The sequence below is a fragment of the Mesoplodon bidens genome (genome assembly GCF_964165515.1).
Source record: "Mesoplodon bidens genome assembly, chromosome: 16".
NCBI lineage: Eukaryota > Metazoa > Chordata > Mammalia > Artiodactyla > Ziphiidae > Mesoplodon > Mesoplodon bidens.
Window position 1 is genome coordinate 67,701,945 of NC_138173.1, and position 17,253 is coordinate 67,719,197.

General features: G+C 37.8%; 1 protein-coding gene across 4 annotated transcripts in view; it reads right to left on the reverse strand.

Moving 5' to 3' along the window:
- Positions 1 to 17,253, reverse strand: part of CYRIB (CYFIP related Rac1 interactor B) — a 154,779-nt gene that overhangs the window by 26,905 nt on the left and 110,621 nt on the right. For all 4 annotated transcript variants that reach the window (XM_081258912.1, XM_081258913.1, XM_081258914.1 and 1 more), the window contains one exon: positions 3,715 to 3,797. In XM_081258912.1, the coding sequence (XP_081115038.1) occupies positions 3,715 to 3,787 (73 nt within the window). In that variant the 5' untranslated portion in view covers positions 3,788 to 3,797. The remainder of the gene's footprint in view (positions 1 to 3,714; positions 3,798 to 17,253) is intronic.

The window sequence follows — 17,253 nt, forward strand, 5'->3', positions numbered from 1 at the left end:
GTACCTAGTAGATTTTCCATAATAAATATTTGTTGAATGAATGAGAAGGTACAGAGATATAAATATGCCTCCAGCATGTGTTAAAGAAGGCTATCGTGCATTTTTATCTCTAAATAAATATAATCCTACATCATTTTAGAAAAATAAATATAAGAAAATGCCACCAGAAATTTCTAAGTATGGGGCAAAAGCAATTGAAAATACACAAAAATAAAATGGAAGAACAAAGTTAGACTAAAAGGGTGGGTATTATCAATATTTTTTGTAAATGGGGGGTAAGGGGAACAGGCAACACAAAAGACACAAGAATTAGAAGGAATGTATGACTAAGTGGAAAGGCACTATAACAAAGAATCAAAGGAAGTAAGATTCATTTCTCGCTTACAAATGACCACCTATATTTACTCTCCTATTTTGGCCTACCTGGAGATAACTAAATCAAGGTTAACTAATGAACACTGAACTTCTATGATTACAGAACACTATGCTAAGGTTGGGAGGGGACATAAATATCAAAGTCCCTTTTCTCCCAAGAAACAATCTAGTGAACTAATAGATATAGTAGTTACTCAGGCTAAAGATCTGTCATTAGAATGACCTATAAATTAACAATGTCATTATAAAACAGGAAATTTCAAGAACTAGAAGAGGTGGAACAGGCCCCAGTTCAGTGCTTTTAATATGTTGCCATTAGCATAACTGCTGCCAAACTGTATGGGGCAATTCTGGACTTACATATTAATTAAACCACTATTCTTAAAATCATATAGGTATAATCTGTTTTCAGAAAAAGACCCTCTTTCTAGTACATCGAGTAGATAATGATATGTTTCACTGAACACAGAATGTCATTTCATGCCTTAAGTCTTTTTTACATGTTGTTCCTTCTTTCTACAACATACTGCACTAAATTAGCCTGAAACATTCTAATTCACCCTTCACAACCCAACTCAAATATCACCATCAGAAAGTCTTCCATGCCCAATCTACTCACAGCTAGGTAAAGTCAATCCCCTTCCTGAACTACACCTTGAATGATGTAAATTATGTAAATAATTAGTTTGCATTTCTATCTATTCTAATGATTTGTATTTTTCTCTATTCTACTGAACTGAGAACTCCCCAAAGGCAAGGGTTGTATCTTAGTTATCTTTGCATCCCCAGTACCTACTGGCTGGCATACAGGAGGCAAGCTGAACTGAAGTGAAAAACAGTATGTGTGTGTGCAAGCACGTAAATTAAAGGGATAATGATTAAAGACTGTCTTCATTTGGTAAACTACAGGATTCCATTAAATTATAGTTTAAAATTACTAGACTAGTTAATTTTTATACAGCTTGATGCAAAATGCCAGTACATCTGTCTGTATGGAACCATGGAGATGCACTGAGCTAGATTTAACCAATTAGAATGGTGGAAATAGTAAAGTTAAATTATTCTGGTAACCTAAATACTACTGTTCATCTAGAAATAATGTAGTACTAATACTCTATTTAATAAAAGAATATGACTTTATCCTGAGTAATCATAATGAGCCAGCAAATCAACTGTGTTGGCAATTTTGAATCTGGTATAAAACAGGTTAAAGAAAGGAAGTTTCAAGGGGTCACTATAGTAGTAGCCTAATGATAAAATACACTTTTACAAATGCATATTTCCAAAAAGATGACAAATATTCAAATGGATGAGAGATAAAATTGATTAAGAGAACTCTGATGTTAGATTCAAAAGAAAACATTTAAAAATGTAACTAAGAATTAACAAGGGACAAACTCTGGCCCAGTCTGCAGTTTGTTTTCACTAAATTTCATTTACATTATACCAGTAAGTGTCAAACCAAAAGTTCTACATTGGCTGACAGAAGCAACAAATATTTCATTTACATCTGCCTTTAAGATGTTAACACTTTATATGTAGTTCTTCATTGTTGGTTATTATTGTTCTTGTTAGCAATTTTTACCTTTTCCTGCTACTAAATTAGCTATTTAAATTTTAAGGATAATGATCTAAACTTCCAAAGATTAGAAAACCAAGACCAAATAATATTTTTTAAACTACAGTAAATTCATGCTTTTCACTTGACCACAACATAATGCTAGGTTTATAAAAAGATCAAGTGCCAAGTCTTGAACAAGATCTTGACTATATCAAAGCCAAGATTCTGCAAACGTAAGGAACTTGAGACAAAGAGTAAAAAGGAGACAGAATAGCAGGAAAATATACAACAGCAAGTTTGAAACAGATGCAAATAAACTAAAATACAGCTCTCATGTAAGTTGCCTCATCTGAAAGAATGATCTTCAAGTCAGCAATCTGCTCAACATCCCCAAGCTGATTAAAATTCATGCTAAACATGCATTTAAAACAGCATTGTTAAATTGTTGAGAAGGGTCAAGAAAACTACTATTCAGTAACATTGTCCCCTAAAAACCAAACAATATGGTCCTGATATTGACATTACTACTCTTTGCTAGCCTGAACACAGTACCCAAACTGTAACGGAACATTAATAGGAATGTAATAAAAGTAGAAAAATATCAGAGACCGCAAATTATCCCATCAAACGGAGATAAGCTATAAATTCATGTGCTCATATGAACTGTCCTGGTTTAAAGAAAAAATATATAAATTATTCATAATAGAATGAATTGTATAATATCACATAAACTAAATTGAAGTTGATGGAAAAATGCAATGTCTCTCGGTGGATTTATTTTAAGAGATTTGTTTTAAAAATCAGAAAAGGTCTTAAATTTTAAGCATTTAAAAATCTGTTCAAATGTTTTAATCTCAGATGAAAATGCGGGGTGGGGGGAGGGGGTCACATGATTTATAACCTAAAAGCTCTCTCTTCACCCTTTCCTAACAATTTTCTAATGATGAGTTAAAATAGCAAGATTCATACTAAAACACCAATTTAATATCATTGTTCCCAATTTGACAACCAGACAAGCTAAAGCAACACTGACAGCCAAAAAAGCAAAAGCTTTTCAACATGCACAGGGGTCAATGACACTTACCTGCCACTCTTAGACCATATTATAATAGGTCATGCAACATAAAACAAACAGAAGGCAAATTACTTAAAGGTCTGTGAACCCATTATTTTTCTTTTTAGAGTTAGAAAAAAAATGAATTCCTGAAATAAATACATATAATGAATTTAACTTTTCAAATTAATTATCTGCAAAGATTAAATAATTAAGGTTCACACTTACCTTTTAATATTATGCCCAAATTACTGAGCTCTGAATGGCCTTCATGAACAGATTTTGTATTCAAAATATTTCAATAGGTACACAGAGTAACTGAAACCAAGTCAATTTTTCTCAACTGCAATAAAATTTTCCCCAAATATTGCTTCTAGTTAACAAAGCTTGAAGTAGCATTTGTCCTTTCCACCAAAATTTTTTCATAAAAATGTTTTCAGAGAATCTCAAATATTTTCATTAGAGATCTCAAATTATAAAATAATGTCCAACTAAGAGATATGAGTCTCTTACAAAAATTCAAGTAAAAACATTTTATCACAATTTAATCTATAAAATATGACTTCCAGTTCTAGAAGGCACCAGAAATTTTACTCAAACAATTCATAGCTCAGTCATGCAAAGCAAAAGTTAAAAAGATGGCAAAGTGGAAACATTCATTTAGTGCAAGACAAACGCAGTCTACTGCAGGCAAAGAAAAATAGATATAAAATCATCTTCTCACTTTCAAAATCAAGGAAAAAATTTGGCCCCTGCTCAAGGTCTGTGCATGTCAAAACTTTAAGAAGATTCCCCATGTTAAGGTACCTGTCAAGACAAGAATGAGAAAAGAGAAAATATCCCTTTATAAAAAAGAACATCTGAAATTTACTTTAAAAAAAAAAAAAAAAAAAAAAAACAGTAACAGGGAAAATGTTCATTAGGCCATGAATTCGTCCTTCAGGTTACCCAGACTGTGCTCTGGCAGACAGCAAACCGGGTTCTCAAGGTGCTGATATGTAGGACCTAGAGGTGAAATGTAGTTTTCCTGTACACAATGGCACAACTGTTGCTCTAATTCTTCTTAAAATTCTCCCAAGTTTCATTAATGGCCTTATAATGAAAAATTCTTTAAGTATTCCAATAGTGCTAGTATTCTGAAAAAGAAATTTCTGATCAAGAATTATTCACATGTAATCTTGTTTAATATTGCACTGAAACAACAATTTATTTCAAAGCCAAATATTAAGAGTTTTGGCCACAGCTCACCTTTGCATTTCACCTTAAAATAGCAGCATATTAAACTACTTCCTGTATGCCGTTAAATAAAGCATGTATTTCTAACCAAATTTGGATTCTCAACAATTTGTGGAGGTTACTTAAAGTACTGATTCTGGATATGCAGCACAACTCTGATTTTTCATAAAAATTATCATAGGATCATAAGCAAACAGATTGTTGGGCATAGTCACTAAGGCATACTATTAGAATGTTCATCATAAGGCTACTTGCTTCATGGACTAATGAAAGGACAGCACTGGCTACAGACTCAACATGATTTCAGCAAATGAAAAACTAAATTATACATATGATGGTGATGCTTGCCTGCGATTAAGAAAAAAGTCATGCAAACTTTGTTTGATCCCCATACTTTATTGACAAATAGTCTGGCTGGCCTTCACCGTGGTGTGAGTATAATTAATCTTTCACCTTTACCATTATGCACCAGCCGTGAAGGGCTAAGAGACTTACTTTCAAAGTCCAAGAAAAAATGTGCTGCATTGTGGTCTATGTCCCTGGTTAGCACCTTAATGAGATTACCCATGCCAGCAAACCTAAAAATAAAAATGGCAACATCATTTAGTTCCAGTAAAAAAGCTTTTAAGCAGAGGCCTGGGATTCGGCAAAGGCTGGCTTGCTCATAATTACCAACAGGTGCAGGTTTATATGCTTCTGGCGTTGAAAATTTGGAACAACAAAAGCACATTTGGCTCTGAGTTTATAGCTCTTGTCCCTCTTTTCCACATATCAAAAAAGTTACATAAAGCAAAACTGGCAAAAAGGTTAGATTTTTACATATAACTTGCAATATTTACATTTGATTAATATCTATGCTAGTGTTACTCCTTTAAAATGATTGAGGCATATATTCTCAATTGAAATTAACATCAAAAATAGATTTCTCGACTAAGTAAATATTGAGACCATTATTCTTAAATAATAGGGATATTGTCCTTCTTGCAGAATCAAATCCTATTGGGAATACATGGAAAACAGTACTCTAACCACACTTAAAGACTGAAGGGAGATATCAATTAATGACCCATTTTTTAAATTTTACCACACATAAACCAGTATTTCTTACATTTTCTATACTCCTAAGAATAATCAAATTTTTTGTTATTTAACTCACAGATTGATTATTCAACAATATCAACTATATACAAAGTATGTAACTTAGAAGTTAACACAGCAAACAAACACAAAGGGAGCCAGCAATTATTACAACTTCATAAATTTGCAGAGGAAAAATAATGCGATGGTATAAATCTTGCCCAAGAATTTGCCATGACTCAGTGAGGATGAAGGTGGAAGGAGGGGGTCAGGAACATCCAGGAAACCAGATTCAAACCTTGTAGTTGCAGTAACTATAGGAAAGGCAGACTATGGTATCACAGGCATCCCATACCCTCCCCTCCCCCAATCTCCATACTTTTTCTCCAAATATGGAACTACTTACTGGTAAATGTAAATGAAACAAAATACAAAAGTAACAATATTTTTATCAATGAAAAAGAACACCTTATTGCTCACCCCTATTACAAGAAATCTGAAAAGAGCACTCTGGCCAGCTGTGCTGTGCCCCCTTCCTCCACCTACTCTCTGGACAATGGCATATGTTCCTCACTTTAAGCTTCGCAAAGAGGAAATAACAGTATATGTATAACAGTTATTTGCTTTAGAGATCAAAATCTGATGGACTGACACATACTTCTTAGAAATGTTAAAAGCAATCTAATTTATTCACAAATATGGTTAATACGAAGGATCCCTTCTTTTAAAATGATGCCCCCTGTGGGAGAGGTAGGGATCTATGCTATTTTTGATATTAAAATCCCTATTACACAGAATTTCACTGGAAAGATTCTGTACAATGTATGACACAGATGGACTACGTGAGATTAAAACTAAAAGGGAAATATTTCATCTTAATTATCTTTTACAGTGTAAAAAAGTTTAATAATACCAAACTTTTATATATAAGGAAAATATAACCATTTTTCCAAAATCATCACATCCAAATTAATTACCTTAAATTGTTACTAAGTCTATTCAATAAATTATTTTAGGAACATTTGGAAAAAAATATTTCACAGCTTCAATTTTTAAAGCTTTCAAATATATACGGAGTATCTGTTTCCAAACATATATAAATTATCTCACTAACAAGAACCAAGAGCAAATATACAAAGAATTACCTAGTGGTATCAAAACTTCAACCACAGATGGAAAATCAGTATGAGAGATGACTGTAATTGTCTTTAAGAGGAAAAGGCAGCACACCATTTGGTGTTAAAAGAGTTTAGACTATGGAATCAAACCAAAATTCCAACTCTAGCTAAATAGCTGTTTGCCCTTGAGGATGGTAGTCAACCTTTCTGGGACTCATTTTCTTCCTCAGTAAAACACACATTTCATTGTAACCATCTTAAATAAAGGGTTATTATGAGAGTTCAATGAGATTAAACACTGACTTATTATTAGCACAGTGTATGGCACACAGAAAGAATTTAAAAATGCTGCCTGTTGTTATAACCCCAAAATCACAAAATAACTTTAAAAATACAATAATGGCTCTACTTCTTTTAACACAAACCACAGTCTTCAATCTGTCAATGAATTTCAATGCTATAAATCAGAGTAAATCACAAAACCCACTTTTAGCTCACTTTTGTCAAGAATGTTGCTAAAATGCTGTCCTAAACTTAGTCCTATGAGACCTTCATCAGGTACAGGAGAGAGGAGAAGGGAGAGATTTCAGTTTCCTTACCTCTGTACTTGTACGCACGCAGTTGAGCCTCAGGGAAAACACTGAAACTATCCAAGTTTGTCTGCTCCATTTTTCTACATCTACTTCTGCAAATTCCTTCCATTATTTAGTCCTTCTTTCGAGGCACCCCAGCCGAATGTGACCCTAACACCCCTCACCCTGCATCATACTTGGTCCTGACCTGTTCACTCTTCACAAGTACTCAAAGATTGGCCATTTTTTTTTATCTCTTCATCCCAAACAGTGACTCTTAGCTAGAAAATGGCCCAGTTTATCTAGTACAGGTTTCTCAACCTCAGCTCTATTAACATTTGGGGCTGGGTAATTCTTTTGTTGAGGGGGTTCGTCTCACACTGTTAAGATCTTCAGCAGCATCCTGGGCCTCTACACACTAGATGCCGTAGTAACCCACCACACAAGTTGTGACAACCAGAAATGATTCTGGATGGTGGCAAACGTCTCCTAGGGGGCAAACCCTACAGCACACAGGAAAGATGCTGTGCAGGTAACCCACATCATGTGTGTCTCCGAACAAAAACTCATGGAATTTTTCAAAGGTCTGAAAAACAGTTCATTATGATATTATCAGTTGTCATATCTTTCTATAGGAAAAAACAAAAAAATTAAAACCATATCCCTGCTGTCTTGCATAGTTTAACTCTTCAGTCAAAAACAAAACAAAACCAAAAAACCTCTCCATCCCCTCAGTGTGACTGATTTCAATGAATATGACATAATGGCTACTTGGCAGTTCTGCAAGGTACCAGACGGCCTGGGTTCAAACCCCCCAGCTCTGCCACTTTCAAGCTCTGGGACTTTAGTCAAGTGTCCTAACTTCTCCATTCCTCAGTTTTCTCATCTATAAAATGTGTATAATAATAATATCCACTGCAGAGGGTTTATAAAATCATTAAATGGGTTAATACAAGCAAAACATTTAGTATCATGCCTGGCAAAGTGTTTGCTGCTCTCGCTCTGGCTGTTTTTAGTGACCTGACTGACCCACAGGATCTGCCCCCGGTAGAAGAACCTGTGGATGTGAGGCTTTGGAGCCTGTGGCAGCTGTATTTCCTTCCCTAGAGGAAGCCAGTCTGTCACAAAAGAAAGAAGCCAACATGCAGTGGAGAGCCACAGAAAGCGTTCACAAGTCCTTAATTTCTGATTCTATTTGTTCCCAGGTTTCAGCTGCCATTTACCTCAGCTGAGTTTAGATTTTCCTCTGGTTTTAACATATCCTGGTTTCTTTCAATTTCCCTTTTACCTTTTTAGTTGAGTTGGGCTTCTGTCATTTGCATCTAAAAGAGTTCTGACTAATATGATTTCTAAATTTCAGATGAATAAATAAATCTGATCCAAAGGATATAAAAGATTTTTCAGAGTATATAAAACTTGGTCCAAAATACTGATATACTTTTGAGGCACTATTTCAAGGTAAATAATAAAAATTACAACTTAGGATAATAAACTGTCTTCCAATCTGAATTTAGGAGGAAAAACTAAAGAATTTTCTTTCAATGTACTTTTTATTGTAATCCTTGGATTTAAACTAAATATTATAAATATTTACTAAATAAGCTAAGAAGAAATTTGATACACAGAAGTCAGATATAGTTTACTTCGAGTGTTTGCAATATTTTCCGTGTATTTTTGTGACTACGAGCACTCATGTTATGTGTTTGTTCCAAAGTTGGAGGCTTATCTGGAAAGGAACATGCTCTTCCTGGCCGGTAGTCTGTGGAATGTATTTCTGAGCTCACGAAAGGCATTTAATAAATACATTAGACCATTTTCCCATAAAACATTTGAAAAGAAGTTTCCTTAACTAGAATAATAGAAGCCACTAGAAACACAACTACATGGTACCGTTAATATGTTACTTCATCTCTCTTTCTAGAAAATTCCTAAGAGATGCTGTTACTTCATCCACTCTTTTGGGCTCAGGGGGTTTTATAATGCTGTCTCCTATGCCGGGAATGCCACTTCCAAGGGCTCTCCCACGGCTGGCTTCTGTTCAGCCTTCAGGCCTCACCTCAAATGCCCCTCTTCAGAGAGGTTTTGTCTGCCAACCTCACCAACAGTAGTGGCGCCTAACACAATCTAAGTGACTATGTTTGTTTAGTGTCAGTTTTCTTCACAGCCTGTTTATAAATTTAATAAATACTTCTTGGTGGGGGAAGAAGGAAGAAAACCTCATAAACATACTGACAAGGTTCACTATAAACCACGGTTTCTTAAACTCGGCACTATTAACATGTGAACCATATAATTCCTTGTCGTGGGGCTGTCCCGTACATTGTGGGATGCTTAGCAGCATCCCAGGCCGCTACCCCTTAGACACCTGGTATCACCCCACGCCCAGCTGTGACCACCAACAATGTCTCGAGATATCGCCAGATACTCCCTAGGGGGCAAAACTGCCCCCAGTTAAGAACCACTGCTTTCAACGTGTGACCACAGACATGAAGCGCACTCTCAGGTTAGCAACCCTACTCCTACCTGCAGTCACTCTACCTCCCCCTCCACCAGCTGACCATTCCCCAAGGCTTTTTAAAAAAATCTCCTCAATCCTCAATCTATCTTCCATCCTCACATGAAGAAATGACCTCCCTACACCTTTTACCCACAAAAACCAAGAAAAGGAAACACCTACTAGCCTTTCCACCCCCCTTTCTTCATCAATAACCACTCACTTTACCTCTGCACCTGTTCCTGATAGACAACCTTCTCTCAGGGCACCCGTTCTCCTATTCTCTATATGAAAAGCAAAGCTTCACGTCCCCTCTCCGACCACATCATCCTGCCCGTCCTCTTTATAGCAACCTGTCAAATGAGCTGTCAGTAGTTATATCTTCCTACTTTTCCTCTTCTCATTGTCTCAACTCATTCCAATCTGGCTTTTACACCCACCACTACGATGAAGCTGGTCCCTGTCAAGCTCATGGAAACCTGCATCTGGCGAAATCCAAAGGGCAATTCTCACACCTCAACTCACTGGACCTCTTAATAGCCTGTGACCCAATTTATCATTTGCTCCTTCCCGACACACTTTCTTCATTTGACATTTAGGACGCCACATTCTCCTGAGCTTCCTTCCTGCTTTATGGCTATTCTTTTTCTGGATCCTTTCCTTTGGCATACATGCAGTTATTTCTCCCACCGTAATGCAAAACAAAAACCTATCTTCATTCTATTTCCCTCCCCAGCTCCCACCCTATTCCCTGCTTCTCTGTGCAGCAAATTCCTTAAGAAGAGTTGCCTACACTCACTGTCTTTTATTTCTTTCCTTCTACCCTCTGTTAAGCCCACTCCAACCTGGCTTTTTGCCCAATCCTATACCACCAAAATTGGTCTGGCAAGGTCATCAAATAACATCCATTGCTAATTCCAATGGTCAATTCTCAAGTCCATACCTTATTGCACCTGTCAAGAGCATATGACACTCTCTCCTCAATATACTTTCATCATTAGCTTAAAGGATACCCTCCCTCACTTCCTTCACTGCTATACCAGTCCAGTTCGTACCACCATTACCTCTTGCTCAGATTGCTTCCAAAACCTCCTAACTGCTTCTACCTTTGCCTCCTACTACAATCTCTTATTATAAGAGGCAAAGCAATCTTTTAAAAATACAAATGGACCACATCCTTTCTGCGCTCAAAAACATGTGATGGCTTTTACTCCTACATTCAGAATAAAATCCAGACTCCTCACAGGTCGTACAAAACCCTACATGATCTGTCCCCAACTCACTCTGGCCTCATCTCCCATCACTCTCCACAACAGTCTGGTGCAGTTTCTCTAACACAGAAAGATTTCTCTCTCCTTGGAGCCTCTGTACCTGCCTTTCCCTGGCCTGGGATGCTTTGTCCACAGACCTTTAAATGACAAGCTACTGCACTTCATGTGGTCGTTGCTTTTATCAGACCACCTCAGAGAGCACTTCCTTCACCAATCCATCCATAATACCTCTTCCTCTCTCTTCTATCCCCTTCCCAAATTGATGGTTAGCACCATCTAACACATATTCATTCCTTTGATTATCTGTTTAGTCTGTCTTCTACTGCAAGGTGAACTTTAACGAGACAGGAGCTTTGTTTTGTACGCTACTCTATCCCCAGCACCTAGAGTAACGCCTACAATGTTGTAGGTAGTAACAAATATGTGTTGAATAATTCCATGATCAAAAATACACATAGAAAACAAAAATTTGTCTGTAAAATTACAGGAGTATTTCAAGGAGAGACGAAAGACCAAAATAAATACAACTGAAAACTATGAGCTGAAAAAAGAAAAAAAATGGTCTGAGAATTTAGGAAGAGCTCACTGCCTTCTCAGTCAAATAAATGAAGACAGTGCTTCCCTCCCCGCAAGCTCCCATAAAAACCATTAATTTTATGTACAAAATTTAAAATTTTTGAAATGTTAAATATTAGGGAAATAAACTGACAGACACTATGAATATCAAGAAAATTACAGTTTGCCAAGATAACTTAGGAAGAACATAATATCCTCCCATAGCCATAAATATGGCTCCAAAATATAAATAAGAATGGAGACTAGCCTGTATCAGAATTCTGATCTTTGTAAAACTGAACAGCACTCATAACATTAAAATTTAAACCCACATTTTAAAGCTTATTCTATTGAATTTCCTTTAGACCATACATCCTCTAAAAGAGCCCTATTTGGGAATTCTTCACATCTTCTGATAAAAAATTAAAAACAGAGTGTCAATTCTGTCCCCTCAAAATTTTACGAGGGGGGCTTCCCTGGTGGCGCAGTGGTTGAGAGTCCGCCTGACAATGCAGGGGACACGGGTTCGTGCCCCGGTCCGGGAGGATCCCACATGCCGCGGAGTGGCTGGGCCTGTGAGCCATGGCCTCTGGGCCTGCGCGTCCGGAGCCTGTGCTCTGCAACGGGAGAGGCCACAGCAGTGAGAGGCCCGCGTACCGCCAAAAAAAAAAAAAAAAAATTTTACGAGGACAAACTCCAAAATCAAGCCAATCTCCATTACCATCTTCAACTCAGATAAATGCATAAAGAACACAGAGAAATGTGGTGTTAAGAAAATAAGGAGATACTGAAAACATACTTTGTTCTAATAAAACCACCAAACAATAGATTTCATAAGAATGCCTTAATACAATCCCATTTCTTCCAATTTACAGGGACTAAAAATGTGTGAATGTGGGCTTCCCTGGTGGCGCAGTGGTTGAGAGTCCGCCTGCCGATGCAGGGGACACGGGTTCGTGCCCTGGTCCGGGAGAATCCCACATGCTGCGGAGCGGCTGGGCCTGTGAGCCATGGCCGCTGAGCCTGCGCGTCTGGAGCCTGTGCTCTGCAACGGGAGAGGCCACAACAGTGAGAGGCCCACGTACCGCAAAAAAAAAAAAAAAAAAAAAAGTGTGAATGTGAAAAAACTTGTCAAAATGATCACTAGAAACTACCAATCATTTTTAGTGTTAAAGACAAATAATTTCTTGTATTTACCCAAGCTCTGAATCCTAGGCAAAAAGGTCTTCTAGAAAACATACTACCATACAATGTTCCCGAACTATATTCTGTCGCACATAAAATATTACTTAATATTAAATATGCTATTTCTCAATCTTACAAATATTCAGACCTGTAGAAGCAACTGAAAATCTTTAAAATTGACAAAGTGGTGAGTTACTCTGGAATGCAACTATGCTTCTGCTTTACTTGTCAACCAAGAAATTTCTGGTTCTCATGTAACATGTACCGTGACTCTGAAGCAATATTAACAGAATGGAAAATCAGTAATGAAAATATGATACAATGTTCACTGACAATGGTACATACATGATGAAGGCCAGGAATCACAAGTTCACACTCTTCAGTTGTGTATTCAAAAACTATAACACAATGTAACATCACAAAATGTAGTATTTTGCACAAGCAAAAAATAATGGATCGCTTTAATAACTGTCCTTCCAAAGACAAACTACCAGAGATACAAAGGAGTCTGGAATCGCTTTGTCATTCATATATTCAACCAAGTAGTTATTACATGCTTAAAAATCTGCTTTAACATAAAAAGCATCAATATTGTACTAAGATAATTAACGCCAACAGCAAAAAAAATCACTAATAACTTCCACCTGCTGGAGCCTGTTGAAGAAATAACAAAATTGATGTGCTGGAAGAGAGCAATTACAGAAATATGATACGACACATGCTGAAAAAAGCCTTCTAATCAATCTATTACACAGAAAATGTTGCAATCTGGTGAATAAAAAAGTGAAAGGCAAGTAGAAACTACCCTGAAAACCAGTTATGTAACTCCAGTGCCACATTTCTAGGTCTAAGGTTTAAGGATAAACATTTCTCAAGTGATTACATAAAGCAGAAAGTACAGGCTAAAATAGTAGAAACTTCAAAATAATTCAAATGATATCAACAATCTCACTTAGCACATCTGCCTCTGAAATCCAGGCACCATCTTTCTCAAACAGTGTGCAAAGTCTTGTTTGCAGAACTGCTCCTAAACTGCATCATCACATGATTTGAAAGCAAGTGTCGATTTAATAATGAACAGCAGAAGTGACTCCAGGAGTGATCCAGCAGCTGACAACAGGGCAAGAATAAAAATTTCAATATATCAAACTTTTAAAATCTGACTATTACAATTAATAACATTATAATAATTAAATTTTGATAAATTTTGAGATTTATTCATGCATCTCAGAAGTTCATTCTGTGATGATTTTCAGCTCTGGCCTTGGGTGAATATTGATTATTGGCCAAATGTGTATTTGATGTACCCCGATACAAGTACACAAAGGAAATATTCAACATAGGGCAGAGTTAATATTCAATAAATATCTAATGAGTTAATTTAATGACTGTAAATTGGTGGATCCAATGGTATTTCTTTTATGTAAAGGGTCAGTTAGGTACCCAGTAATTTAAAGGAGAGGTATAATCATAATTCCTTCTTAGCTTCTGATAATGCTGCAACTCACATTAGGAACATAGCAGTTAATGGTATTAAACATGATAATTTTACATAAGAAGCTGAACTAGTTGAGTGCCAGTATAATGGAGAGAAATAACCAACTCTAGCAAGTCTATCAAAAAGCATGTGCAATAATTATCATGACGTTATGCCATTTGCTTTCCTGATGGCACTGCAAATGCACATCACACCCTAACCTTCTCACACCTACTTCTCCACTTTCCTTTCCCCCTTTCTTCCCAACAAGAGAAGCTGCTAAACAGAATCTTTTGTTCTAACACAATGACAGTGACTGGCAACAAATATCTGTTCATTAAATAGCACAACCGAGATTTCCCTTTTGCACTTGCCCTTGCTGTTTTCTGATATTTTTGTGATAAACATGCTTAAGCAGAACCTGAGCTCCCAGGACTGCAACTCTCTCCCCACATCTGGTTCCCCTGAACTTGCAAAATAAGTAGACTCAGCATTCTCTCTGGGACTCTGGATTCATACAGCGTTTTTTCCGTTCCACCTGTACCCCTAGAGCATGAGCTATCCAAGAACAAAAATTCTGAGAGGAAGCCTGAAAATGCTGTTATTGTCGTCCTTAAATCAACATGGATAAATGAATGCCGTGGAGTCAAAGAGGTGGACAGTGACGGTTTGTTACCTATTTCTCACACCCCCAAGCCTATCCTTCTATAATCTGCTTTGTGATGTTGGGGAAAGGAAGCTGTGAAGTGTACGTCCTAGACTACTTTGTCAGCTGACTTCTCAGTATATTCCATCAGTGAGAGCCACTAAAAGAAAACTGGAAGGTGGGAAGAAAGAAGGTTTCTCTTTCTGTTTTTCAAGTCCTGTCAGCATTTCCTGTGAGCAAAAGACAGCTATGGTTTCAAGCTCTAGCTTCTTGTGGAACTCCTGGCAGCAGCAAAACGCCTGGCCCCCTTCAGAGGCCTAAGCTTCCAGCCTTCCTCCTTCACACACCTAAATTCTGCCTAACCCACCTCTTGCCTTTTCTCCCCCAGCTTTAGGAGTGATGGTTACTTCCTGTGGTTACCATTAACATCTCAGTTACTGGACTTCCCTGGTAGTGCAGTGGTTAAGAATCCGCCTGCCAATGCAGGGGACATGGGTTCGAGCCCTGGTCCAGGAATATCCCACATGCCGTGGAGCAACCAAGCCCGTGCGCCACAACTACTGAGCCTGCACTCTAGAGCCCGCGAGCCACAACCACTGAGCCCGTGCACCACAACTACTGAAGCCCGTGTGCCTAGAGCCCGTGCTCTGCAACAAGAGAAGTCACCACAATGAGAAGCCCGCGCACCGCAATGAAGAGTAGGCCCTGCTCGCCACAACTAGAGAAAGCCGGTGTGCAGCAACGAAGACCCAATGCGGCCAAAAATAAATAAATCATTTTTTTAAATTTCAAAATATCTTAGTTACCTCTTGTGATATAATAAGAAATACATATTTGGCCTTTATCACCAGTTCCTGACAGAGAGCTCCTAAATCCCTGGAATTTCCTGGGTGGCAGGAGCCTCTTTTGTTTTTTAGATGATATTTGGCAAGCCCCTAGTTAGCTTCAAGATGGGGACTGGTCGCCTCAAAAACCAAGGCGTGCCTAGAGAGTTGGAACTTTCAGCCCCATCTCCTGACCTCTGGGGAGGGGAGAAGGACTGGAGACTCCCACAGAGCTGGGATTCAGGCTGGGGCAGCCTGTCTCCATGTGCCCTTAGCCACTCTGCTCTACTGAAATATGGCTTGATGTCGAATCAGAGAGAGCCTTAGATGTCAGGTTAAGGAATTTTATTCTCTACAATGAATATATACTCTGTAATGGAAGGGTCATGGGTGGCATTAAATATTTTTTAATTGTAAAGAAAGAATTGAGTTTGATCATCAATAGCCCATGATTTATCATCAGTCATGCCTACATAACGGAGCCTCCCGGTTGGTAAATGCATCTACGTGCTGGGAGGGTGGCACAGCCCAACTCTACGGGGACAGAAGTTCCTATGCTCAGTATACTTCCAGACCTCACCCTATGTACCTCTTCATCTGGCTGTTCATTTGTACCCTTTATAAAATCCTTTCTAATAAACTGGAATGAGTAAGTAAAGTGTTTCCCTGAGTTCTGTGAGTCACTAAAGCAGATTGTTGAACCTGAGAAGGGGGTCGTGGGAAGCCCCAGTATATAGCTGGTTGGTCAGAAGTAGAGGAGGCCTAGGATTTGAGACAGGCATCTGGAGTGGAGGGCAGTCTTATGGGATGGAGCCCTTAACCTGTGGGGTCCACACTCACTCCACATAGTGTTAGAATCAAATGAATTATAGGACACCTAGACGGTGTCTGGAGAGCTGAAGAATTGGCTGGTGTGGGGAAAAAAACCCACACATTTGGTGTCAGAGGCGGTGCTGGAAAACAGTCCAGAATTGGTGACAGAAGTTGTTTTAAGTAAAAACACAGACCCCAGCATCTCTTTTTGCTCAGGCTTCCAACAATTGCATAAATAAATACATATATTAAATTTCCTATTTTAAAATACCTAGCAAGGTTTATGCTTTCCTAGTTGAAATCTGACTTATACAGAGGAATTCACAGAGAGTAGCTTAATTCTTAACCTTACCAACACTATCTATCATCACCAGGTATTAGTGTACCTCTTAATAAAGTGACTCTTTGATTCTCCTTACTCTGCAAAATATAAAGAAAGAGAAGCACGACCCAGGTATTCCTGGGTGCCCAGCTACAATACCATCATACTAGTACTAAAATCTTACCACCAATCCCTAGCACAATGTATTTTATTAGTCTAGTGATTAACATGGAGTTAAGCTACTTGCCTTAAAGAAATATGACATAAACAAAGAATGGAATGAAAATTTGGAGACTTGATTTCTAGTTTTGACTCTATCACAAAATATGTGACTTTACACAGGTCAGTTTACTTGGTAGACTGAATGTCTCACATTTCTTCTGGCTCTGATTCTACATATGGTACGATATGCTGACATCTAGTGGATACACTTAAATTTAGTATTTTAAAAAGAAAAATCTTAGTTAAGCTATTTTATTTTTTAAAATTTTTTTCAATTAATTTATTTATTTTTGGCCATGTTGGGTCTTCGTTGCTGCGTGTGAGCTTTCTCTAGTTGCGGCGAGCAGGGCTATTCTTCGTTGCGGTGCGCAGGCTTCTCATCGCGGTGGCTTTTCTTGTTGCAGAGCACGGGCTGTAAGCGCGCGGGCTTCAGTAGTTGCGGTGTGTGGGC